General features: G+C 37.5%; 1 protein-coding gene across 1 annotated transcript in view; it reads right to left on the bottom strand.

Moving 5' to 3' along the window:
• Positions 1 to 27,977, bottom strand: part of DNAH12 (dynein axonemal heavy chain 12) — a 243,749-nt gene that overhangs the window by 53,561 nt on the left and 162,211 nt on the right. The window contains exons 56-60 of the mRNA XM_064367223.1: positions 17,505 to 17,719; positions 16,207 to 16,399; positions 12,805 to 12,997; positions 8,438 to 8,610; positions 2,813 to 2,953 (exon numbers count right to left, since the gene is read on the bottom strand). Coding sequence (XP_064223293.1) covers positions 2,813 to 2,953; positions 8,438 to 8,610; positions 12,805 to 12,997; positions 16,207 to 16,399; positions 17,505 to 17,719 — 915 coding nt within the window. The remainder of the gene's footprint in view (positions 1 to 2,812; positions 2,954 to 8,437; positions 8,611 to 12,804; positions 12,998 to 16,206; positions 16,400 to 17,504; positions 17,720 to 27,977) is intronic.

Raw genomic sequence — 27,977 nt, forward strand, 5'->3', positions numbered from 1 at the left:
GGATTCATCCTGGGGATGCAAGGCTGGTTCAATATACGCAAGTCTATAAATGTAATTCACCACATAAACAGAACCAAAGACAAAAACCACATGATTATCTCAATTGATGCAGAGAAGGCCTTCGACGAAATTCAACAGCCCTTTATGCTAAAAACTCTCAATAAACTAGGTATCGACGGAACGTATCTCAAAATAATAAAAGCTATTTATGACAAACTGACAGCCAGTATCATACTGAATGGGCAAAAACTGGAAGCATTCCCTTTGAAATCTGGCACTAGACAAGGATGCCCTCTCTCACCACTCCTATTCAATATAGTACTGGAAGTTCTAGCCAGAGCAATCAGGCAAGAAAAAGAAATAAAGGGTATTCAATTAGGAAAGGAGGAAGTCAAATTGTCTCTATTTGCAGACGACATGATTGTATATCTAGAAGACCCTATCACCTCAGCCCAAAATCTCCTGAAACTGATAAGCAACTTCAGCAAAGTCTCAGGATACAAAATCAATGTGCAAAAATCACAAGCATTCCTATACACCAATAACAGACTTAAAGAGAGCCAAATCAAGAACGAACTGCCATTCACAATTGCTACAAAGAGAATAAAATACTTAGGAATACAACTAACAAGGAACGTAAAGGACCTCTTCAAGGAGAACTACAAATCACTGCTCAACGAAATAAGAGAGGACACAAACAGATGGAGAAACATTCCATGTTCATGGTTAGGAAGAATTAATATCGTGAGAATGGCCATACTGCCCAAAGTAATTTACAGATTCAATGCTATCCACATCAAGCTACCAATGACCTTCCTCACAGAACTGGAAAAAACCACCTTAAACTTCGTATGGAACCAAAAGAGAGCCCGCATAGCCAAGTCAATTCTAAGCAAAAAGAACAAAGCGGGAGGCATCACACTACCGGACATCAAACTCTACTACAAGGCTACACTAATCAAAACAGCATGGTACTGGTACCAAAACAGAGATGTAGACCAATGGAACAGAACAGAAGTGTCGGAGGTGACACAACATATCTACAACCACCCGATCTTTGACAAACCTGAAAAAAACAAGCAATGGGGAAAGGATTCCCTGTTCAATAAGTGGTGTTGGGAAAACTGGCTAGCCATATGCAGAAAGCAGAAACTGGACCCCTTCCTGACACCTTACACTAAAATTGACTCCAGATGGATTAAAGACTTAAACATAAGACCTAACACCATAAAAACACTAGAAGGAAACCTAGGCAAAACCATTCAGGACATAGGCGTAGGCAAGGACTTTATGACCAAAACACCAAAAGCATTGGCAACAAAAGCCAAAATAGACAAATGGGACCTAATCAAACTCCACAGCTTCTGCACGGCAAAAGAAACAGTCAATAGAGTGAATCGGCAACCAACAGAATGGGAAAAAATTTTTGCAGCCTACCCGTCTGACAAAGGGCTGATATCCAGAATTTACAATGAGCTAAAAAAGATTTACAAGAAGAAAACAAACAAGCCCATTTAAAAATGGGCGAGGATATGAACAGATACTTTACAAAAGAAGACATACATGAGGCCAACAAACATATGAAAAAATGCTCATCATCACTGGTCATTAGAGAAATGCAAATCAAAACTACATTGAGATACCATCTCACGCCAGTTAGAACGGCGACCATTAAAAAATCTGGAGAAAACAGATGCTGGAGAGGATGTGGAAAAATAGGAAGACTTTTACACTGTTGGTGGGAGTGTAAATTAGTTCAACCATTGTGGAAAACAGTGTGGCGATTCCTCAAGGACCTAGAAATAGAAATTCCATTTGACCCAGCAATCCCATTACTGGGTATATATACAAAGGATTGTAAATCGTTCTACTATAAGGACACATGCACATGAATGTTCACTGCGGCACAGTTTACAATAGCAAAGACCTGGAACCAACCCAAATGCCCATCGATGATAGACTGGACAGGAAAAATGTGGCACATATACACCATGGAATATTATGCAGCCATTAAAAACGAGGAGTTCACGTCCTTTGTAGGGACATGGATGAACCTGGAAACCATCATTCTCAGCAAACTGACACAAGAACACAAAATCAAACACCGCATGTTCTCACTCATAGGTGGGTGTTGAACAAGGAGAACACATGGACACAGGGAGGGGAGCACTATACACGGGGGTCTGTTGGGAGGGACAGCGGGGGGGTGGGGAGTTGGGGAGGGATAGCATGGGGAGAAATGCCAGATATAGGTGAAGGGGAGGGAGGCAGCAAATCACACTGCCACGTATGCACCTATGCAACAACCTTGCATGTTTTTCACATGTACCCCAAAACCCAAAATGCAATAAAAATAAATAAATAAATAAAAAGAATACATATTTCCTTTAATATATATATGACTCATATATATATATATATATATGTATGTCATATATATGTCAAACTAAGCCGCAGTGTTATAAGTGAGTATAGTCATTACCTTTTTGGGGAGTAAGGAGCTGGTAACTGAGAGGAGTACAAGGGTTTCAAGGATGATGGGGAAATATATTTCATCATCAGATCTTTCCTTTGTAAGAATTTGTTGAACTGTACATTAATACTCTGTGAACTTTTCTGTGTTATGTAAATTTTAAAAATTAAATAAACATCAATACTATCATAGGAGCCATTGTTATCAGTGAAATGCACAAGTAAAATCATGACTTAAGCAAAGAAAAATATAACCTTCTGTGAGAAGAAACATTTATAGATTTGATTTTCCAGGGAGGTTTTAAAAATAAGTAAATTATGATAAAAGCAAGCAACTTACAGGAGAAGATTGGCACATAATAAAAAGGAAAACAACAGCTTGTCCTTCTCAAATAGTGATCGGCATACATTACAATATAAGTTGTATGTGAAGTGGTCATTTAAATATCGTAGGCGCTTTTCCAAAATTTTGGATTTGTTACTAAAAGGTTAAAAAGAAAGAAAACATATCGTCAAAACTAGGAAAATATAAGCAATGTGAATTCACATATACACTTTTTATTTTATCAAAGTATCACTATTAAAAACATACACACAAGGGCTTGTAAGGCTGGTGAAATCTGAATAAGCTGTATGGGTTTAGCAGTGTCAGTTTCTTGGTTGTGATATTGTACTATAGGCAAGATGCTACCACAGGAGAAAGAGGACAAAGGGTACATGAAACCTCTCTGCACATATTTTTCTGTGTGCAACTTCTTGTGAATCTATAAGTATTTCAAAATAAAAAGTTTCAAAATGTAGGGTATAATTCTCTGAGAAAGTGAAATATGGTTTATACCATCCCTCTATTTTCCAAATCCTAAATTTCTTATTCTGCCCCAAAGTGACTGTAAACAATTAGTCAATTTTTTAAAACATGCCTATTAAGTCTCTATTAGTGTAAGGCTCTATGCTAGGGAGGAAAATGTAAGAGACAATTATGAAATGTTTGCCTGCCCCTAAGAAGCATAAACTCTAGATAAAGATCTACATATTTTAAAAATGCATGAAAAGGCCAGGCACAGTGCCTCCCACCTGTAATCCTAGAACTTTGGGACGCCGAACGGTGGATCATTTGAGGTCAGAAGTTTGAGACCAGCCTGGCCAACATGGTGAAACCCCATCTCTACAAAATACAAAAATTAGCTGGGCGTGGTAGTACACGCCTGTAATCCCAGCTACGAGGGAGGCTGAGGCAGGAGAATCGCCTGAACCCAGGAGGTGGAGGTTGCAGTGAGCCAAGATGGCACCATTGCACTCCAGCCTGGGCAATGGAGTGAGACTCCATCTCAAAAAAAAAAAAAAAGAAAAAGAAAGAAAAAAAAAATGCATGAAAAGTCAGAAAACATGTGGACAACTGTACTTACTGGGTGGAGTTATAACTAATATTGTTTACACTCATATTCCAAAAAATGTTTACAATAAGCATATATTGCTTTCAATTTTTTCCAGTTCAATTTTAAAATATAATACCTATGGGAATATAAAATGATGTAGCCATTCTAAGAAACAGTTTGGCACTTTCTTTTTTTTTTGAGACAGAGCCTTGCCCTGTCACCCAGGCTGGAGTGCAGTGGCATGATCACAGCTCACTGCAACCTGTACCTCCTAAGCTCAAGGAATCTTCCCATCTCAGCCTCCCAAGTAGTTTGGACTACAGGTGCATGGCACAAGCCCAGCTAGGTTTTTGTATTTTTTGTAGAGATGGTGTTTCACCATGGTGCCCAGGCTGTCACTTTCTTAAAAAAAAAAAACAAAGCAAAACAAAAAAACTAAAGAGCTTCTGTACAGCAAAAACAAACTATCAACAGAGTAAACACCCTACACAACGGGAGAAAATATTTTCAAACTGTGCATCTGACAAGGATCTAATCTCCAAAATATGTAAGGAACTGAACAAGCATAAAACAACCCCATTAAAAAGTGGGCAAAGGCCATAGACACGTCAAAAGAAGACATACACGGGGCCAACAAGCATATGAAAAAATGCTCAATATCATTAATCATTAGAGAAATGCAAATCAAAACCATAGTAAATTACCATCTCACATCAGTCAGAATGGCTACAGTTAAAAAGTCAAAAAAATAACAGATGCTGGCAAAGTTGTGGAGCAAAGGCAACACTTATACACTGCTGGTGGGAATGTAAATTAGTTCCCTGTGGAAGGCAGTTTGGAGACTTCTCAAAGAACTTAAAATAGAACTAGCATTTTACCCAGCAATCCATTACTGGGTATATACCCAAAGGAACATAAATTGTTCCACCATAAAAACATGCATGCATCTGTTCGTCGCAGCACTATTCACAATAGCAAAGACATGGAATCAACCTAGATGCCTGTCAATCATAGACTAGATACAGCTAAGGTGGTACAGATGCGCCATGGAATACAAGACAGCCACCAAAAAGAATGAACTCATGTCCTTTGTAGCAGCATGGATGGAGCTGGAGACCATTATCCTAAGCAAACTAATAATGCGGAACAGAAAACCAAATACCCTACGTTCTCAGAACATTGAGTACACATGGACACAAGGAAGGGAACAAAAGGTGGAGAGTGGGAGGATGGTGAGGTTTAAAAAACTACCTACAGGGCTGGGTGCGGTGGCTCATGCCTGTAATCCCAGTACTTTGGGAGGCCGAGGCAGGTGGATCATGAGGTCAAGAATTCGAGACCATCCTGGCCAACATAGTTAAACCCCGTCTCTACTAAAGTACAAAAAAAAAAAAAAAAAAAAAAATAGCTGGGTGTGGTGGCACACGCCTGTAGTCCCAGCTACTCCGGAGGCTGAGGCAGGAGAATTGCTTGAACACCGGAGGCGGATGTTGCAGTGAGCTGAGTTGCGCCACTGCACTCCAGCCTGGCGCCTGGTGACAGACCAAGACTCTGTCTCAAAACAAAACAAAACAAAACAAAACAACTACCTACAGGTACTATGCTTATCACCTGGGTGACAAAATCATCTGTATACTAATCCTCTGGGACATGTAATTTACCTATATAACAAACCTGCACATGTACCCCTGAACAAACAACTACTACATAATCCAGCAATTGCATTCCTGTGTATTTATCTCAAAGAAATAAAAATTTATATTCACAAATACATGTACATGAATGTTTACAGCAGTTTTATTCATTGTAACCCCAAACTGGAAATAATTCAGAGGTCCTTCAACAGATAAATGATTAAACAGATTTTAATCTGTGGTAAATTCATGCTATGAAATATTTCTCAGCCTTCAAAAAGAGCCAAATATTTAAACACACAGCAACTTGAATGACTCCCTGGAGAATTATACTGAGTAAAAAAAGCCAATCTCAAAAAGTTACATGCCATATGCTTCCATTTATATAAAATTTTTAAACTAACAAAAGTATAAAAATGGAGAACAGGTTAGGGGTTGCCAAGGGTTACGGAAGGGGTAAGGATGGGAAGGAAGTGGGTGTAGCTATTAAAGGGCAACACAGGGATCCTTGTGGTGGTGGAAATGTTCTGTATCTTGACTGTATTAATGTCATTATCATGGTTGTGATAATTGTTCTATAGGTTTTCAACATGTCACCATTGGGGCAACTGGGTAAAAGGTATATAAGATCTTTATTATTTCTCATAATCACATGTGAATCTACACTTAACTCAAAATTAAAAATTTGATTTTTAAAAAGTAATACATAGGACCATGGGAATGGGATGGAAGGGTTGGGGGTAGTGACACTTCTCTGAGTAGATCTTTTTGTACAGGGTTGAATTTTGGAGTCACTAATGGTTTATGTACTCAAACATATAACACAATTAAACTCAACAAGGATGAAGAAAAACCCTAAAATGAAACATAAAAGTAAACAAATGAGCCTAACTGTATTTCATGTGAATAACATCACATGTTGAAGGGGGGAAAAAGCAACTCAAGTAACTTTTGAATGCAGCATTTTATGCCCAATTTTTTTTTTAAACTAAGTTTGTGTGTGAACGTATGCAATCAATTCTCTTGGGCATATACCCGGGAGTGGAAATGCTGGGTCATATGGCAATCTAGGTTTAGTATTTTGAAGAACTTCCAAAGTGGCCATATTATTTTAAAATCCCACCAGCAGTGTAGGAGGGCTCCAATTATTTCACATCCTCATCAAAACTTGAGATTGACATTTTTATGTCAATTCTTTAACTTGAATTTCCTTCATCATATGGGTTGCATAAATTCAAATTCCAAATTCCAACTGAGAAGGAATCTGGAATTTCAATCACTCAGCAGAGATTATTCTACCAATAGCCAATGTCGAAATTTCTTATAGCACACACGATTGGCTCAAGTCATATTTTAATTTTTCTTAACAGGTACAACAGTTACTAAATACCAGACATTGTTATAAACACTTTACAAATATTATCTCATTTAATTGTCATAAAAACCCTAAAAGGTCAGTACTATTATCCCAATTTTATAGATAAGAAAAATTGAGGCAATTACCTCACATTAATGGATTTGCCTATAGGCATGTAGCTAGTATGTGGCAGAACTGAGATGTAATCCCCAACTCCAGTCTGACTCCGAAATTTTCATACATTCATTAATTGATTAAAGTGAGAATATCTAGAAAACCATTAGAAATGTGGGGCCAGAGGCCAGGCTCAGGGACTCACGCCTGTAATCCAAGCACTTCACGAGGCCAAGGCAGGTGGATCAAGAGGTCAGGAGTCAAGACCAGCCTGACCAACATGGTGAAATCTTGTCTCTAATAAAAATACAAAAATTAGCTGGGTGTGGTGCTGCACGCCTATACTCAGGAGGCTGAGGCAGGAAAATTGCTTGAACCTGGGAGCGGAGGTTGCAATGAGCTGAGATAGCACCATTGCACTCCAGCCTGGGCAACAGAGAGTAACTCCATCTCAAAAAAAATAAAAAAGAAAGAAAAAAAAAAATGTGGGGCCAGGTGTAGTGGCTCATTCCTGTAATCTCAGCACTTAGGGAAGATAAGTCGGGCAGATTTCTTGAGTCCAGGAGTTCAAGACCAGCCTGGGCAACTTGGTGAAACCCAATCTCTACAAAAAATAATACAAAAATTAGCCAAGCATAGTGGTGCACACCTGAAGTCCCAGCTATTCTGAAGGCTGAGGTGGGTGGATCACCTGAGCCCAGGAGGTTGAGGCTGCAGTGAGCTGTGATTGTGCCACTGCATTCTAGCCTGGGTGACAGAGTGAGACCTTGTTTCAAAAAAACAATCAAATAAAACAAAGAAAAAAGAAACTTGGGACTGAAACCTTTTCGAGACCTCAAGCCTGGAGAAAGATACACTAGAGTTGCTCAAAACTAAGTCATGTGCCTGCCTCAATGAAACATTTAAAAGAGAGAAGAAAAAAAAAATACTAAAGTTAATCCCTCTATGCCTAAATCTTAAGTAGGAATGAAACAACAACTTAAAATAGAAAGGAGGTTTTGATTATCTTTTTTGAGTATCTTTTTGAGTATCTTTTTTGAGTATCTTTTTTCTTTCACTTTTCCTTTTTTTTTTTTTTTGAGACAATCTTGCTCTGTTGCCCAGGCTGGAGTGCAGTGGTGCCATCTCGGCTCAACCTCCACCTACTGAATTCAAGTGATTTTCCTGCCTCAGTCTCCCGAGTAGCTGGGATTACAGGCGCCCACCACCATGCCCGGCTAATTCTTGTACTTTTAGGAGATATGGGGTTTCATCATGTTGGCCAGGCTGATCTCAAGCACCTGACCTCAAGTGATCTGCCCACCTTGGCCTTCCAAAGTGCTGAGATTACAGGCATGAGCCACCATGCCCAGTCACTTTTCCACATTTTTAATGTTCTGTAATGAATATACGTAAGTAAAAAAAAAAAAAAAGTCACACTTTTTAAATGGAAAGGACTGTGAAAATCCAACCTCAGAAAGATGAATAAAGTGAGAGAAGTTTACCTGTCATGAATTGAGTTGATATAAAGGTTCACAAACCAGATGAGAGAGTACTGATACATGGGATCAATATTAGCCAGGTCTGCAATGCTGAAGAACAGTACTGATGAGTGTTTGGCGATGGGCCTATAACCTTCTCGAGACTCTGCTATTTTGAGTTCTGTTTTTTCTGCAATCTAGGAGAAGAACAGAAAAACCAAGATTAAGAAATACGAAGAGTATTTTAATTATGTGCTTTTCATATAATGAAGTTTATATATTTTTTAAAAAGCTCAATGCAATGATAACATACGAATTTAAGTATGGTTTACAAGAGAGGGCTTTATCATACTAAAAGTCAGAAATAAAGAAAACAAAAGGGGATGAAGGAAAGAACTAGGGATGGAGGAAAGAGAAAGGAGAGAGAGGAGGAACAAGAGAAAGAAACAAGTGTAAACTTTAGATTAATAGTATCATCCGCCAATGACCATCTCTTTCTTATTTGAGACATACCAAATAAGAAAACTTTGCTTACTCTTTGCCTGACCCTGACCTGTGTCTATTGCAGTCATTCACCCTCTTTGACTTTAACAGGTCAGAGTTAAAGAGGGAGAGAGGACTAGAAAGCAAGTGTACTTGTGTGTATATTTAAGGTATTAACTCATGTTCTGGAACCCAGCAGTCTGGCAAAGTAGGTATTCAAAACTATTTATTGATGAGTGGTTTTATATACAAAGATGTTTTTTTTTCCAAGTAGCTTCTCACATGTTTAACTTTCTAATTTAATAGGGCTGTAGACACTCAACTCCCAAATAAAAATGCTCTCCAAAATAATAGCTCTTCAACTCAGTCTGATAGGTTGATATTCTATAGAAAAAATGTTTCAAGCACTATTCCAACTCCCTCTTCCTTCTTTGGTAATGGTATCCACAGACTCTGATGAATGGTATGCCTATGTAGTCATGTTTATATCAAATCCTGCTTGTTGCTAATTTAATCAAGAGGCAGGGATAGAGCCAGATCCAAAATAAGGTAATCAAGAATTTCCCTGGAGAATTAAAACTTCAGGGGCCTCAGAAACTGAAGTTAGATGGCATTGGCATTAGGAGTAAAAGGTAGTGGGACTTTTTCTACATGTTTGTTTTAATGCTATGTGAGTATATGAAGAAAGAGATAACACAAGTCTTAAAAGAAACTGGTCTTCAGATGGAGCAGAGAGAAGCACAGAATGACACACAGCCCCAGAGATAGGGGAAGAGACACAGAGCACAGAAACTTAATGCCTTCCATTTATCCTTGAGGTCTGGATGTATGTCTTATTATTGGGAAAATAAATGATTTTCATGTATCTTTTTCATTTTAGCTGATTCAAGTGAGTTCCCGTTCCTTGCAAACAAACTTTCCCCCAAATTATACTGTATAACCACAGATGAACCAAAGGTAAGTTTGGAATCTCAGTCCTGACTATAAATAAGTAAAAAAAGTTATCAACGATGGTAATTAATGACACTTTACCTAAGAAAGCATTATTTTAGTATTCTCATTTAAACCTTTTACTATTTAAACTTTGATTTTCAATTCAAATGCCATTTTGCAACAGCAAGCAGAAACAAACAACAAATATTATAATATTTATTTATTTATTTGAGAGGGAGTCTCGCTCTGTCACCCAGGCTGGAGTGCAGTGGCATGATCTCGGCTCACTGCAACCTCCATCTCCTGCGTTCAAGTGATTCTCCTGCCTCAACCTCCTAAGTAGCTGACATCACAGGCATCTGCCACCTCTTCTGGCTAATTTTTGTATTTTAGTAGAGACGGGGTTTCACCACGTTGGTTAGGCTGGTCTCAAACTCTTGACTTCAGGTGACCTACCTGCTTCAGCCTCTCAAAGTGCTGGGATTACAGGTGTGAACCACAGCACCGGGCCTAATTTTTAAACATAAATAATAACTTAATTCATATTTAATGGCTTGATCTATGTATACTTATAAACAGTGTTTGCTAATTCTGAATCCTTAGCATGAAATGCTTACGAAATATAAATACATTTTAAAAATCATTTACCATTAATGGCCTAAAGTCAAAGAAAAGGTATTTTCTAAGAAATAAAGACTGAGTACATGTTAAGATGTTAAAAGAGGACAACTTGTTACTTGTTAAACTTTTCTGGTCTGTGATACTTATATATATAATACTTTCCAAAAATAAAAAAGACTAAGCTTCAGTCAGGAAACCATTAGAGTGGCAGTAGGGGTAAACTCTGAAATCTCTAGAATAAACTCTTAAAGTTTTGTGTTTGTTTAATCTTGTGGATTTAGGGAAAAGGGAAAAACAGATTTTGATTATGTTGGAAAGCCTTCCCTGAAGATGTTTTTTCTTACATTAGGTGGGTGGATAATGGTAGAATAGAAGCCAGGGTAGATAGAGAGTATGTTTTAGCTCAAACCATATAATGAGTTTAAAACTGTTTGTGATGATCAATGGGATTCGGTCAGAAAGGTACTATGATTTATTACATTTATCTCATTGTAAGATAAAGTACTTGAACCAATACATCGTTATATCTCCCTTTCTCTTCAAGTCTTAATAGGAAATAAGTCAATAAGTGCTTCCTATCCTCTCTCCCCTTTGAAAACTAGTTTGGTGAGGGAACAAGTAGTAGCTTGTTCTGCTCTGATGGACAGGTATAGGGAAAGGAGGCACTACAGAATATCTCAGCCATGGTCCCAGACTGGGGGCTGCCAAAGAACATTACCCTAAGACCTTACTCCTTTGGCTCTCCCAAGATGAAAAACATAAAACACCAAACAGTACAAGTGACAAGAGTGAGGACCATCGCATTCATGCAAAATAAATCTATCCAAAGGGGAAGGGTGCCTAGACCTTTAGAAATTCCTCTGTCCCAGCGCAAGGGTGTATTGTGGGGTGGGAGCAGCGCAGAGATGCTGAGTGATTAGTGCAATCTCTATTCAGGTTTCTTTTTATTTTTTAATTACTCTAAAGTGAAGGAGCACTTAACTCATTGGTTGCGCCAAGGAAAACCAAAAGGTCTGAAGATCAGTAACGTTAGCTTACAGAAATCATTCTGTAATACCATTTAATTGTGTAAACTTGAGCCTCAGCCAACCTTTCTGGGACCTATTTTTCTTAACTATAAAGTGCAGAAAATAAGTGCTTGCTAAGGCCTTTTCTGCTTAAAACATTTTGTTATTCCATAAAAAGAATATAATTCGGGGCTGGGCATGGTAACTCATGCCTGTAATCCCTGCACTTTGGGAGGCCAAGGCAGGTGGATCACCTGAGGTCAGGAGTTCAAGACCAACCTGGCCAACAAGATGAAACCCCATCTCTACTAAAAATACAAAAAATTAGCCAGGCATGGTGGTGGGCGCCTGTAATCCCAGCTACTCGGGAGGCCTGAGGCAGGAGAACCACTTGAACCCCGGAAGCAGAGGTTGAGGTGAGCTGAGATCACACCACTGCACTCCAGCCTGGGTGACAGAGCAAAACTTTGTCTCAGCACTTTGGGAGGCCGAGGTGGGCAGATCAGAGGTCAGGAAATCAAGACCATTCTGGCTAACATGGTAAAACTCCGTCTCTACTAAAAAAAAAAATTAGCCAAGCATGGTGGCGCATGCTTGTAGTCCCAGCTACTGGGGAGGCTGAAGCAGGGGAATCACTTGAACTGGGAGGCAGAAGTTGCAGTGAGCCAAGATTGCACACCACTGCACTCCAGCCTGGAGACAGAGCAAGACTCCATCTCAAAAATAGTAATAATAATCATCATCATCATCATCATCATTCAGCTGAGTTAGGTGAATTTGCAATAAATGCATTATTGGCTATAGACTACTTGCCTCTCTTCTTCCACCTGCCACCCTCAACTCTCACACCTGTCTTCCTGACAAATGACATGATAATGTTGGAATTAATGTCTAGGAATCTCTATTTACTCCTAGAACCCCTTATTGTTCAATCTACCAGCAACTAACTGCATCAAGAACTCCAATCAGGAATAGAGATAAGACAAGCTCTCAAATTCAAGTTTTCAGAGAAGAGTCAATTAAAACTTGAATGAACCCAAGTAGCCTACCTTACCTACCCAATAATAATACCTATCCAATACTCCTAATAATACCTTACTTATCCAATAATAATAAATATATTTTAAAGCATTCATTCTAAATTTATTTCTTTTGCATATAGATACCATATAGATCAGACCAGGTTTTAAATAATGGTAAGATATTCTCTTATGAGTTTAAGTTTATGTTTGGGTATTTTATCATTTTCTTTTTCCTTTCCAGCAAGCCTACTCTAGCACCTTCCTTGGGGACCAGAAGCAAATCAGAATCTTAAGAACCAAAGGATTTCTCGGATTCTTTTTTCACCTGTTGTTTCTTCGTTATCTCATTGGACATCATTCTGGCAGAGTCTAAGACTTTAATTGCACTTTCATCTTCTAAAATGTTTCCTTCCGATGATGATAATGTTTCTAAAATTTTTGTCTCTATCTCTTTCAGCTGTTTCTTGTTCGCTGCAGACTGAAGAATAAGGGCATTTCGTTCCTCTTCTAATTCTGGTCTAAAAGGATAGAAACACTTAGTCCAAATTCATAGTCTTACCTAAATTTATATCTGAGTACTACATATTACAAATTTGTAAACATCTAATACACACTAAGGTGATTAACTGCTTTAATTTAAAGGAAAAATACTTTCACACACACAACTATTTGAGAAGTTCAAGCCAAAAAAAAGCATTAATTGTATACATGTGAAATGTGGCAATAACATTTGCTACAGTAAGTCTAAGAATACATTAGAGTGATCCATATGGCATAGCTGCTATGTGAGCGTAAGAACTGGAGAAGACACTCCAAGTATGGACTTCTTATCTATTTCTTGATTTTGTCACCATGAAGTCTCATTTTCATCATATTTTCTATAGTAGCAAACACTGAGAGGATGACTGGCCGTAAGACTGGCTCTTTAAGCGAAAGGCAAAATTGGCACTTACGTCAAAACACTTACATCAAACAAAAATGGGATGAAACTTTAAAATAACACAGTCTACCATGGAATAGCATATGTTATGACATGGTTCTGTACTGGAATACTGGAAGAAACACCTCATGGTTACATATTTTCACTTTTAATTTGATTTCATTTACTAGACCACTTGATAATGTTACATTGAGCTTCAAGTGAAATCAGATTTCCTTCCAGAAGCAACTCTTCACTAGTAGCCCTTCCAGGTATCATAATGTTTTTCCTCATTAAAAAAAGAATACATACAGTTTCCGGTTTTACATTTAAGTCTTTAATCCATCTTATAGGCACAGGCAAAGATTTCATGACAAAAACATCAAAAGCAATTGCAACAAAAGCGCAAATTGATAAATGGGATCTAATTAAACTAATGAGTTTCTACACAGCAAAAGAAACTATCAGAATGTACAGACAACCTACAGAATGGGAGAAAATGTTTACAATCTATCCATCTGACAAAAGTCTATAACCAGAATACACAAAGAACTTAAATTTACAAGAAAGAAACAACCCCATTAAAAAGTGGGCAAAGGACACTTCTCAAAAGAAGATATTTATGCAGCCAACAAACATATGAAAACAAGCTCAACATCACTGATCATCACAGAAATGTAATTCAAAACCACAATGAGATACCATCTTATGCCAGTCAGAATGGCGATTATTGAAAAGTCAAGAAACAACAGACGCTGGTGAGGCTGCAGAGAAATAGAAATGGTTTTACATGGTGGATGGAAATAATTATTTCAACCATTGTGGAAGACAGTGTGGTGATTCCTCAAAGACCTAGAACCAGACATACCATATGACACAGCAATCTCACTACCAGGTATATACCAAAGGAATATAAATCACTCTATTATAAAGCTACATGCACATGTATGTTCACTGTAGCACTGTTCACAATAGCAAAGACATGGAATCAACCTAAGTGCCCATCAATTATAGACTGGATAAAGAAAATGTGGCACATATATACCATGGAATACTTTGTAGTCATAAAATGGAACAAGATTGGCAGGGTGTGGTGGCTCACGCCTGTAATCCCAGCACTTTGGGAGGCTGAGGTAGGCAGATCACCTGAGGTTGGGAGTTCAAGACCAGCCCGACCAACATGGAGAAACCCCATCTCTACTAAAAATACAAAAAATTAGCCAGGCGTGGTGGTACATGCCTGTAATCCCAGCTACTCGGGAGGCTGAGGCAGGAGAATCACTTGAACCTGGGAGGCAGAGGTTGCAGTGAGCTGAGATGGCAACATTGCACTCCAGCCTGGGCAACAAGAGCAAAACTCCATCTCAAAAACAAAAAACAAACAAACAAAACAAAACAAAACAAAAACAAGATCATGTCCTTTGCAGAGAAATGGAAGCCATTACCGTCAGCAAGCTAACACAAAAACAGAAAACCAAACACTGGATGTTCTTACTTGTAAGTGGGAGCTGAAAATGTGAACACATAGACACAGGGTAGGGAACAACACACACTTGTCGGGGGGGATAGGGGAAAGAGAGCATCAGGACAAATAATGCATGTTGGGCTTAATACCTAGGTGATGGGTTGATTGGTGGTTTGTTGCACCTTAGCACACGTTTACCTGTGTAACAAACCTGCACCTCCTGCACATGTACCCTGGAACTTAAAATAAAAATCGAACATATATAAAGAAAACAATAAAAATTACCGATAATTTTACCACCACAGAGATAATTACTTTAACACTGGGGTGTATTCCTTCCCAATCTTTTTTTTACTCTTTTTATGTAAATAAACATCCATTTTTTTAAAACAAAATATTACCTATTCTGCATATAGTTTTATATGCTACTTTTTCCTTCTTTTGCTAAACATTTTATTATTAATATCCTGTATATACATAAAAATGAATATATTTCTGTTTATGTTCATAGCCTGGATTCCTAAAGGTGAAATTTCTGGCTCATTCAGATACAAGTCATAAGTCATGATGTCAGAGGCATTCGAACCAGAGCAACTCCATCTTGAGTAGGGGCTGGGAAAAATGAGATTAAAACCTACTGGACTGCATTCTCAAATGGCTGGGCATTCTAAGTCACAGGATGAGATAGGATGTCAATATAAGATACAGGTCATAAAGATCTTGCTGATAAAGCAGGTTACAGTAAAGAAGCTGGCTAAATCCCACCAAAACCAAGATGGCCACAGAAGTGACCTCTGGTTGTCCTCACTGCTATACCCCACCAGTGCCGTGATAGTTTACAAATGCCATCACAATGTCAAAAATTTACCCTATATGGTCTAAAATGAGGAGGCACAAGTAATCCACCCCTTGTTCAGCATATAATCAAGAAATAACCATCAAAATGGACAACCAGCAGTCCTTGGGGCTGCTCTGTCTATGGAGTAGCCATTTTTTTATTCCTTTACTTTCTTAATAAATTTGTTTTCACTTTACTCCATGGACTCACGCTGAATTATTTCTTGCACGAGATCCAAAAACCCTTTCTTGGGTTCTGGATCAGAATCTCTTTCCTGTAACAATGGCATGTTAACCTGAACCCAACTGCCCATACTAAAACCCCAATATATCACGGTTGGCTTATAATTTACTTGTTACAGATTGCCATTTTAGAGGATTGTGTGATTATTATAGTAAGAAAATATAAATTTGACAAAGTTTTAAAATATTCACAAAACAAAAATATTAATGGCCTACAAATATTCCTCTTTAAATCATCTAGAAGCATCTAAGAAAATACATACCTCTCCTTTGCAACAACAATACCTAGTAATTGATCTTCAAGTCCTTCTGGAGTGATCATGAAATTCAGCAAAGACACTTTTGTAGCCAGCTCTGGCATATAGTGCGGATTTCTCAGTTTTGTGGTGATATAAAATTTGAAATCAAAGGAATACTCAATAATGACCTCACCAAGTCTGATGCATTCAATGCCACCTAGATTTCAGAAAACAAATGCCTAACAAGTGAGTCAGTTACATAGCCCCTCACCCTATGTACTTCTATGGCCTTGCCTAGGTTACAAATAAAGGATCCTAAAGTAATTTAAAACAGAAAACAGGGCAGGGCTTAGTGGTTCATGCCTATAATCCCAACACTTCGGGAGGCCAAGGCAGGCACATCACTTGTGGTGAGGAGTTTGACACCAGCCAGGCCAACATGGTGAAACCCCATTTCTACTAAAAATACCCAAAAAAATTAGCTGGGTGTCATAGTGGCACATGCCCGTAATACCAGCTACTTTGGAGGCTGAGGAACAAGAATCACTTGAACTCAGGAGGCAGAAATTGCAGTGAGCTGAGATCGTGCCACTGCACTTCAGCCTGGGAGACAGAGCAAGACTTTGTCTCAAAATGATAATAACATATAGAAAACAGGAGTGGCAAAAGTCACAGACACAACAGCAAGTAGGCAATTATACAGCAGGACTCTTTCTGGGTTAATAAAGGACATTTTCTCTAGTTGTCATAGAGCTTCGTAAATGAAGATTTCTTTTGAGCTTTCTTCATCAATTTTCAATCATGATTCTAAAATACATGTAAATGACTAAAGCTCTTAATGGTAATAGTACTTGGCAGAGACAAATTTTTATAAACAGAAAGATAAAAACAACTCAGGCCCACATGCACCATCACTATTCATGGTGACTCATTCCTGTAATCCCAGCACTTTGGGAGGCTGAGGGAGGAGGATCACTTGAGGCCTGAAGTTTGACACCATGACTATTCATAACAATAGATTTTTTGTGGTCAAAGGTCACAAGATAAAGGAATTTCAAGCTGGCTTCAACTTCTTTATGTTCTCTATAGAACAACAATCTAGATAACAGCGGTTAAGGCAGTGAAGGGAGGGCAAGGTATTTATCTTAGAATACCTGGCTAAGGTTCATTCCCGATAGCTTGTTCCAAATTTCCTTTCATGCATAACAATGACCCAGAAGTTCTGAGTTATTAACATTATTATTAAATTTATGTAGTAAGGCCTCTTTCATGCCTCAAGGATAATTCAATCATCTTTCAGATTAATAGTAATTGCTTTATACCTTGTTTAAAAGTTTGTCTAAGCAGTAAAGGCTCCAAAGACGGATCCAGTTCTTCACCAACATTTTCTAATAGAAGTGGATTTCCAAACTGAATACAGTTTTCCAATGTTCTCATATAGTCTGAATCTGATAGCTTAATAACACTAAGCTGATTTTCTTTCTCAGAGTTTTTGATCCATTTATTGGCTTGACCCTGGGGGTCAATCATTAAAGGCCTAGAATATAATAAGAAAAATTCTGAGAGGAAGACATAAACATTGAGATTTATTTAAAATTATATAATTTAAATAATAAACATCACCATCAATCTGTACAAATATGAAGTATTTCACATACATTATCAGGATTACTCTTTACAAAAGTCCTATGAGAGAAAAGTTAAAAGGAGTTTTTTTTTCTTATTTATTTTTCAAATGAAGAAGTTCAGTCTCAGAAATACTCTGTCCAAGGTTCAACAAGTTCAGTGTTAGAAGTAGTAGAACCTTGTGAATCTGTGAGCTCTGTTCTTTCCAATATAATATGCTGTCTTCATGGTAACTTTAGCACATGACATCTGTTAACATAATATGAAAATAATACTATAAAATATTTGTTAATCATTTAAAACGAGAGATCCACTAGCATATAAGGGATTTTCTCAGATTATGAGTAGAATTACAAACTGTGTCCAAGTTTAGGGGTGGTGTATATTTAAGATCTATTTAGGAGTTTTTTCTGAGTTAGTAAAGACTTTGTGTTCAAAAATACATGATTCATGGATCAGATGTGTAAAACAGGATGTGTCTTTCTCTTCCTCATGGATGATCTGACTGTCCTAGGTTCCTCTTGTATTCAGTGCAGTACATTAAATTTTCTTTTAAAAATATAGCACAGAAAAGGAAGTTTTTGTCCCGTGTCACTTCAGCTTTCCCATTCTCTTTTATTCCAACAGCTTCTAGGGCTAAAATCCCCTTTCCCTATGAATAAACTCTTTAATTTACTCCCAGATAACTATGTTCTTTTAGTTTCTTTCTTTCCCCAAAGACAAAACTAGCTGACTGGATGTTTTCTTTCCTGGCTCTAATTGTGCTGAAATCCTACTTAAAGTACAAAAAGGTCCAGACAGTACTTAAAATCTACTTTTCCTACCACAGCAAAGAAAGCAAGGGCATTCTGCAAACAAGAAAGTTACTTTTTCATACAAGTTACCTAGTAATTAGACTGGCAGATGCTTTTAGTACCTTTCAAGCCCCTATTTAAAGAGACATTATTTTCTTCCTTTCATGTCCTTATTATTGGAAAAATACAGTATATGTTCATTCCCTCGCAAAATCTTAACAACACCTATAAATTAACATTCTAATGTTAATAAATGTTCTTGGTAATACCTAAATGTTCTTGGTTATCCGATAATTAGAGATTCTTGTCTACTCCAAAACAAATTTGACTCCTATTTAATTTAACCTTCTGTGAATACTGGAAAATTGGATTGTTGTGTCCATCATAGAAATAAGGCCAGGCCATGGTCTTTGCATTCTAAGTATGCCTTACTCTAGATATGAAAATAATACTGACCCAGATTTAAGATTTTTGAGCAGTCTGAAGAAAGCAGCATTATCTATGCTTCGGGCAGAAGTAGTAATTTTGAAGAAAATAAGCTTTGCTGTTAAGTAGCCAAAGCAATGTACAAACACTAAAAAAGAACACACTATTTTGCATTTTATTTTTTGCCTCCTACCTCCACGGAGGAGACACAGTATTTTCATCATGGTTAAAACAAAGCAAAATCAGAATTTAAGATGTAGATTAAAATGAGATATTCAAATATAATTATAAAAAACTAACATTTATCGAACACTTATATGCTAAGTGTTTTCTCACAACATTTCTATGAGCTAAGAGTTATTTTCATTTACAGATGAGAAAACTGAGGTATTAAGAGGTCAAATACATTACCAAAATCTCAGGACAGAAAGTGAGGAAAATTTGAAGCCAAATTCCCTAACTCCAGAGTCTGACCTGCTCTCAACCATTGCACAATATTATAAACAGGCAAACTGTTAGAAATTATAAAGAGCAAGCACAATGATTAATTATAAACTATGGTCCCAACACAGCATGACTCGCTAAAAATCCTTCTTCCTCCTAGTACTGATGGATAAAATATGACATCATTTTAAATGCACAGGTTAATTGAAGCATGCATTTAAAAGACACATACATACATTCACACATATCTAATACATACATACAGAAAAAACACAGGTGCCAAAACAGATAAAACTAAAATCCAGAACAGGAAGTGTGTGAGTTAAACTGACAGCTGGACTTGGGTAGAGTGTCAGTCTGATAACCTAGAGGCTCACTGGGTCCATATGTGGGAAGAACTGAGACCTTTGCATAAAACTGAAACTCACAAAAGGCCTAGTGAAGTCACCGATAGAAAAATTTCAACTCTATGCATAAAGAGATAAGAAAATGTTTTGATTCCTATCTCATATCTGGCTAGAAAAAAGTATCCCCTGAAAATGTGAATGTGTAGCTGTGGGTCTATATCTCACACAGGTTTAGGGTATAAATTTATACTATCTACATGACTGAGGAAACTCCAGCCTGGAAAATTAACATGTTTGTGGCCAGTAATACTCCCGAGAATCCTGGAAGAAGTAAAGGCAAAACACACATTGCAGCTGAAAGTACATTAGAAAGTTTACCCCTACTGCCACTCCAGTGGTTCCCTAACTGAAGTTGTCTTTTTTATTCTTGGAAAGTATAACATATATAAATATCACAGACCAGAAAAATTTTAATGAAATGTATTCTTTTAACATTTTAACATATACTCACAGTATTCATTTTTTACAAAATGTCTTGTTCTTTGATTTTAGGCTATTAATGGTAAATGACTTTTAAAATGTAATTATATTTCTTAAGCATAGCATTTCATAGCAAAAATCACCAAATTATACAATTTAAAAGGGTAAATTTTATGGTACATAAATTGTTTATCAGCAAAGCTGTTACAAATGATGGGAGGTGGGAACACTATGGATGCCTGTAGTTCCAGCTACATCAGGAGGCTGAGGCAGGGGGACCATTTGAGCCCAGGAGGTGAAGGCTATAGCGGGCCATGATTGCACTACTACACTCCAGCCTAGGTGACAAAGTGAGACCCCATCTCAAACACACACACACACACACACACACACACACACATGTGCAAACACACCTGGACACATCAAACTGCTGAAAACTAAAGACAGAATAACTAGAAAATTTCCAGAGGGAAAAAAGACACATTACATAAAGAAGAACTTTTAAAGTAAGACTTAGAGTAGATTTCTCATCAGACTATGTAGGTCAGAAGCAATTAAGTGACATCTCGAAAGACAAAAAATAAATAAATAAATAAAGCCCCAAAACAAAAGCAAAAAACAACTGTCAATCCAGAATTATAAACTCAGCAAAGAAAAAAAAAATCTTTTAAAATAAAGAAGAAATGAAGATTTTTTCAGGGTTGGTTAATGGATACAGAAATATAGTTAAGTAGAAGGCATAAGATCTAGCATTTGATAGCACAGTAGGTAACTATAATTAAAAATAGTTTATTGTATAGTTAAAAACTGCTAGAAGAATTGGAATATTACAAGAAAATATAAATGTTTAAAGTGAATACTCCATTATCCTGATTTGATCACTGTACATGGAATGAATGTATTAAAATATCACACATATCCCTGAAATATCTACAACTACTACATATCAATTTTTTTAAAAAAAGATTTTTTTTTCAGACCAGAAAAAGAAAAAAGCTGAGTGAATTTGCTGCCAGTAGATCCGTTCACATGAAGTGTTAAGGGACATTCTTCAGGCAAAAGAAATGTCAAACCAAACAGAAACATAAAGAAACAAAGGGGTCCCAAAATGGGAAAAAGATGAAAGTAAACATAAAAGACTTTTTTCTTATATTTAATCACTCTAAAATATAAATTATCATCTAAAGTAAAAACAAAAACAATGTATTATAGATTTATGGCATATGAAGTGAAATAAATAACAGCGCAAAAGAGAGAGAGAATTGTACTTTTGAAAGATTCTTACACTATATATATAATAAAATTATTTGAAGATATTCAGTAATAAACTAGAGATGGATGATACTATAAACACTAGCACAAACACTAAAAATAGGGAGTGTTTAACCAATAAGCCAATAGTGGGCATAAAATGGAATCATAAAAAAAAATTCAATTAATCCAAATCCAACTAGAAAAAAAAAAGGAGCAAAGAACAAAGGAGACAAATAGAGAAGAACAGGATGGTAGATTTATATCTAAATGTGTCAATAATTCCATTAAATGTAAAGGATCAAATGACTATGATTAAAAGTAGAAAGAAAAATGAAATCATTTTAAGATCAATTCACAAGTCCACACTAAAAGAAAGACTAAATGGACAAAGCATCACAAATCATTGAGGAGATAATGGATAACTCAACAAATAGTGCTGGAGTAAATGGTCATCATCATACAAATAAATAAAATTATCTTTCATCATGTCCAAAAATGCAAAAAGAAGGAAGCAAACACCAGAGTCCTAATTGTAAAAAGTACACTGCTTTACCAGGTCATGACTCTTTCTGAGAACTACATTCCTGGCCTTTAATGCTCATATGTGTTACTCTGGCTTGGCCCTCCCAGCTATAAGTTACTAGACCTAAGGTGAATATTTGTCCCAAGTTAGACCAATCAGATGTTCTTCACAGGAATTAAAATTTGGACTCAATGGTTATAGTTAATCTATATTACTCAACTGATGTGGGTTTTTTTGCTTGTTTGTTTGTGACAGAGTCTCACTCTGTCTCCTAGGCTGGAGGACAGTGGTGCAATCTTGGCTCACTGCAACCTCCACCTCCCAGGTTCAAGCAATTCTCCTGCCCAGCCTCCAGAGTAGCTGGAACTACAGGCACTTGTCACCATGTCTGGCTAATTTTTTTGTATTTTTAGTAAAGACAGGGTTTCACCATATTGGACAGGCTGGTCTCAAACTCCTGACCCTGCGATCCACCCACCTCAGCCTCCCAAAGTGCTGGGATTACAGGCGTAAGCCACTGCACATGGCCAACTGATGTGTTTTTTTGAACTCAGGAATCAAGGCTTCCTTAGCGAATGACCATGTGCACACATGAATAGAGCTAACATACCTTCAGGGATATACTAATGAAGCAGCTGTACAGAGAATAACACAGAAGATAAGTTCTACTGAGATAGAGCGAGAATGTGTGCGTGAGAGAGAAAATATGGATGAGAATTGCCATCAGTACTAATGGTTTCTTATTTTCACCTTCCAGCGGCCTGGTGGCCCATCTTTTCTCTGAGAGTCCCTTAATATAGTTTAAGTGAGTAATCAAAATAATGAAAGCATAGATTATTATCCCGGGCCCAACTGGCAAGAAATGAAGTCTTGGTTATAAGGATGGAGACTCATCCTTCAAAATTTACCCAGGGCATGCCCTGTTGACCAGCTAGTCCAAAAATAATAAGTAGAAAGGGTTATTTCATTGGAATGTCACTTTATTAAAAGTCAGCTTTCTGACTTTATTTTAAAGTTTTCTTTAATTTAAAGAAAACAGGTTGTTTTCTTTAAATTATATACTACCCCAAAACTTCTAGTTTCCCTGAATACCAGTTAGGGCTTATAGATAACACAACAGCATTTTCTTTCTTTTCGTTTTCTTTCTTTCTTTCTTTCTTTTTTTTTTTGAGATGGAGTTTTGCTCTTGTTGCCCAGGCTAGAGTACAGTGGCATGATCTCGGCTCACTGTAACCTCTGCCTTCCAGGTTCAAGTGATTCTCCAGTCTCAGCCTCCCAAGTAGCTGAGAATATAGGTGCCTGTCACCATGCCCAGCTACTTTTTTGTATTTTTAGTAGAGACAGGGTTTCGCCATGCTGGCCAGGCAGGTCTCGAACTCCTGACCTCAGGTGATCCACCTGCCTCAGCCTCCCAAAGTGCTGGGATTACAGGTGTGAGTGACTGTGCCTGGCCCAAAATAACATTTTCTAAACTGCAATTTTAAAAATCTGAATAATCACCCAACACATGGAAATGGGTTCTAAAACAGAATTAACAGAGTCAAGGGTCCAACATTCCGTTAAACAGGACGATCCCTGCTCTACCACAGAGCACATTTTTTACCAACTAAAATATATTCTTTTACAGATTATATTAAATTTTGCTTATTGCTTACAAGTTTCAACCTGTTTTCTCTCTAGTAAAGTTTCGAGTTCAAACACAAAGTATGATTATATACATTCTTATTTTATTAAAACAATACTATCAATATAAATTAGAGTTGTTTTGAAGTTTTTAGAAGAATGTGCAAAGAATATAAAACAAACAATAACTCAAACTTTGAGGATGTTAGATTTCCTTGTATCTTTAATTACTCTCATCTAAAAAAAAAAAGACTGAAATTTCCATTATGATTTTAAAGGCAATGAGTGTGATATCCTATTCCTCAATTCACTCTAGCATAATAGTTAAGAGCAGGAATTTGAAAGTTAGATTGCCTGGATTCAAATTCTGACTCTATCATTTATTCACTAAGTTATCTTTACTAATTTAAAATCGCTAAATATTCTGGGCCTCAGTTTCCTCATCTATAAAATGGGAGAATAATAATACCTAACTCATAGGACGTTGTGAAGATGTAGGGCACTTAGAATAGTACCTGATGAATCTAAGATCTCTGTAGTATCTGTAAGGCCGGTTGCCTCGTCGGGAGCTCAGACGCACACCCCCCCACCCACCTTCTTTTTCTTTTTTTTTTTTTTTTTTTTTATTTATTTATTTATTTATTTATTTTTTTTATTGCATTTTAGGTTTTGGGGTACATGTGAAAAACATGCAAGGTTGTTGCATAGGTGCATACGTGGCAGTGTGATTTGCTGCCTTCCTCCCCTTCACCCATATCTGGCATTTCTCCCCATGCTATCCCTCCCCAACTCCCCACCCCCCCGCTGTCCCCCCCACTCCCCCACAACAGACCCCCATGTATAGTGCTCCCCTCCCTGTGTCCATGTGTTCTCCTTGTTCAACACCCGCCTATGAGTGAGAACATGTGGTGTTTGATTTTGTGTTCTTGTGTCAGTTTGCTGAGAATGATGGTTTCCAGGTTCATCCATGTCCCTACAAAGGACGCGAACTCCTCGTTTTTAATGGCTGCATAATATTCCATGGTGTATATGTGCCACATTTTTCCTGTCCAGTCTATCATCGATGGGCATTTGGGTTGGTTCCAGGTCTTTGCTATTGTAAACTGTGCTGCTATGAACATTCGTGTGCATGTGTCCTTATAGTAGAACGATTTATAATCCTTTGGATATATGCCCAGTAATGGGATTGCTGGGTCAAATGGAATTTCTATTTCTAGGTCCTTGAGGAATCGCCACACTGTTTTCCACAATGGTTGAACTAATTTACACTCCCACCAACAGTGTAAAAGTGTTCCTATTTCTCCACATCCTCTCCAGCATCTGTTGTCTCCAGATTTTTTAATGATTGCCATTCTAACTGGTGTGAGATGGTATCTCAATGTAGTTTTGATTTGCATTTCTCTAATGGCCAGTGATGATGAGCATTTTTTCATATGTTTGTTGGCCTCATGTATGTCTTCTTTTGTAAAGTATCTGTTCATTTCCTTCGCCCACTTTTGAATGGGCTTGTTTGTTTTTTTCTTGTAAATCTTTTTTAGCTCATTGTAAATTCTGGATATCAACCCTTTGTCAGATGGGTAGGCTGCAAAAATTTTTTCCCATTCTGTTGGTTGCCGATTCACTCTATTGACTGTTTCTTTTGCTGTGCAGAAGCTGTGGAGTTTGATTAGGTCCCATTTGTCTATTTTGGCTTTTGTTGCCAATGCTTTTGGCGTTTTGGTCATGAAGTCCTTGCCTACGCCTATGTCCTGAATGGTTTTGCCTAGGTTTCCTTCTAGTGATTTTATGGTGTTAGGTCTTATGTTTAAGTCTTTAATCCATCTGGAGTCAATTTTAGTGTAAGGTGTCAGGAAGGGGTCCAGTTTCTGCTTTCTGCATATGGCTAGCCAGTTTTCCCAACACCACTTATTGAACAGGGAATCCTTTCCCCATTGCTTGTTTTTATCAGGTTTGTCAAAGATCGGGTGGTTGTAGATATGTTGTGTTGCCTCCGACGCCTCTGTTCTGTTCCATTGGTCTATATCTCTGTTTTGGTACCAGTACCATGCTGTTTTGATTACTGTAGCCTTGTAGTAGAGTTTGATGTCTGGTAGTGTGATGCCTCCCACTTTGTTCTTTTTGCTTAGAATTGACTTGGCTATGCGGGCTCTCTTTTGGTTCCATATGAAGTTTAAGGTGGTTTTTTCCAGTTCTGTGAAGAAGGTCATTGGTAGCTTGATGGGGATAGCATTGAATCTGTATATTACTTTGGGCAGTATGGCCATTTTCACGATATTAATTCTTCCTAACCATGAACATGGAATGTTTCTCCATCTGTTTGTGTCCTCTCTTATTTCGTTGAGCAGTGATTTGTAGTTCTCCTTGAAGAGGTCCTTTACATTCCTTGTTAGTTGTATTCCTAGGTATTTTATTCTCTTTGTAGCAATTGTGAATGGCAGTTCGTTCTTGATTTGGCTCTCTTTAAGTCTATTATTGGTGTATAGGAATGCTTGTGATTTTTGCACATTGATTTTGTATCCTGAGACTTTGCTGAAGTTGCTTATCAGTTTCAGGAGCTTTTGGGCTGAGATGAGGGGGTCTTCTAGATATACAATCATGTCATCTGCAAATAGAGACAATTTGAGTTCCTCCTTTCCTAATTGAATACCCTTTATTTCTTTTTCTTGCCTGATTGCTCTGGCTAGAACTTCCAGTACTATATTGAATAGGAGTGGTGAGAGAGGGCATCCTTGTCTAGTGCCAGATTTCAAAGGGAATGCTTCCAGTTTTTGCCCGTTCAGTATGATATTGGCTGCCGGTTTGTCGTAAATAGCTTTTATTATTTTGAGATACGTTCCATCGATACCTAGTTTATTGAGGGTTTTTAGCATAAAGGGCTGTTGAATTTTGTCGAAGGCCTTCTCTGCATCGATTGAGATAATCATGTGGTTTTTGTCTTTGGTTCTGTTTATGTGGTGAATTACATTTATAGACTTGCGTATATTGAACCAGCCTTGCATCCCCGGGATGAATCCTACTTGATCATGGTGGATAAGCTTTTTGATGTGCTGTTGTAATCGGCTTGCCATTATTTTATTGAAGATTTTTGCATCTATGTTCATCATGGATATTGGCCTGTAGTTTTCTTTTCTTGTTGAGTCTCTGCCAGGTTTTGGTATTAGGATGATGTTGGTCTCATAAAATGATTTGGGAAGGATTCCCTCTTTTTGGATTATTTGGAATAGTTTCAGTAGGAATGGTATCAGTTCCTCTTTGTATGTCTGGTAGAATTCGGCTGTGAACCCATCTGGGCCTGGGCTTTTTTTGGGTGGTAGGCTCTTAATTGCTGCCTCGACTTCAGACCTTGTTATTGGTCTATTCAGGGTTTCAGCTTCTTCCTGGTTTAGGCTTGGGAGGAGGCAACTGTCCAGGAATTTATCCATTTCCTCCAGGTTTTCTAATTTATGTGCATAGAGTTGTTTGTAATAATCTCTGATGATGGTTTGAATTTCTGTGGAATCTGTGGTGATATCCCCTTTGTCATTTTTTATTGCATCTATTTGATTATTCTCTCTTTTCTTTTTTATTAGTCTGGCTAGTGGTCTGTCTATTTTGTTGATCTTTTCAAAAAACCAGCTCCTGGATTTATTGATTTTTTGAAGGGTTTTTCGTGTCTCTATCTCCTTCAATTCTGCTTTGATCTTAGTTATTTCTTGTCTTCTGCTAGGTTTTGAGTTTTTTTGATCTTGCTCCTCTAGCTCTTTCAATTTTGACGATAGGGTGTCAATTTTAGATCTCTCCTTTCTTCTCATGTGGGCACTTATTGCTATATATTTTCCTCTAGAGACTGCTTTAAATGTGTCCCAGAGATTCTGGTATGTGGTGTCTTCATTCTCGTTGGTTTCGAAGAACGTCTTTATTTCTGCCTTCATTTCATTGTTTATCCAGTCAACATTCAGGAGAAAGTTGTTCATTTTCCATGAGGCTGTGCGGTTCTGGGTTAGTTTCTGAATTCTGAGTTCTAACTTGATTGCACTGTGGTCTGAGAGACTGTTTGTTATGGTTTCCGTTCTTTTGCATTTGCTGAGGAGTGATTTACTTCCAATTATGTGGTCAATTTTAGAGTAGGTGTGATGTGGTGCTGAGAAGAATGTATATTCTGTGGATTTGGGGTGGAGAGTTCTGTAAATGTCTATTAGGTTTGCTTGTTCCAGGTCTGAGTTCAAGTCCTGGATATCCTTGTTAATTTTCTGTCTCGTTGATCTGTCTAATATTGACAATGGTGTGTTGAAGTCTCCC

This window comes from Aotus nancymaae, unplaced genomic scaffold (assembly GCF_030222135.1).
Source record: "Aotus nancymaae isolate 86718 unplaced genomic scaffold, 86718_ANA_hifiasm-v0.15.2.pri h1tg000067l, whole genome shotgun sequence".
In the NCBI taxonomy this organism is placed as follows: domain Eukaryota; kingdom Metazoa; phylum Chordata; class Mammalia; order Primates; family Aotidae; genus Aotus; species Aotus nancymaae.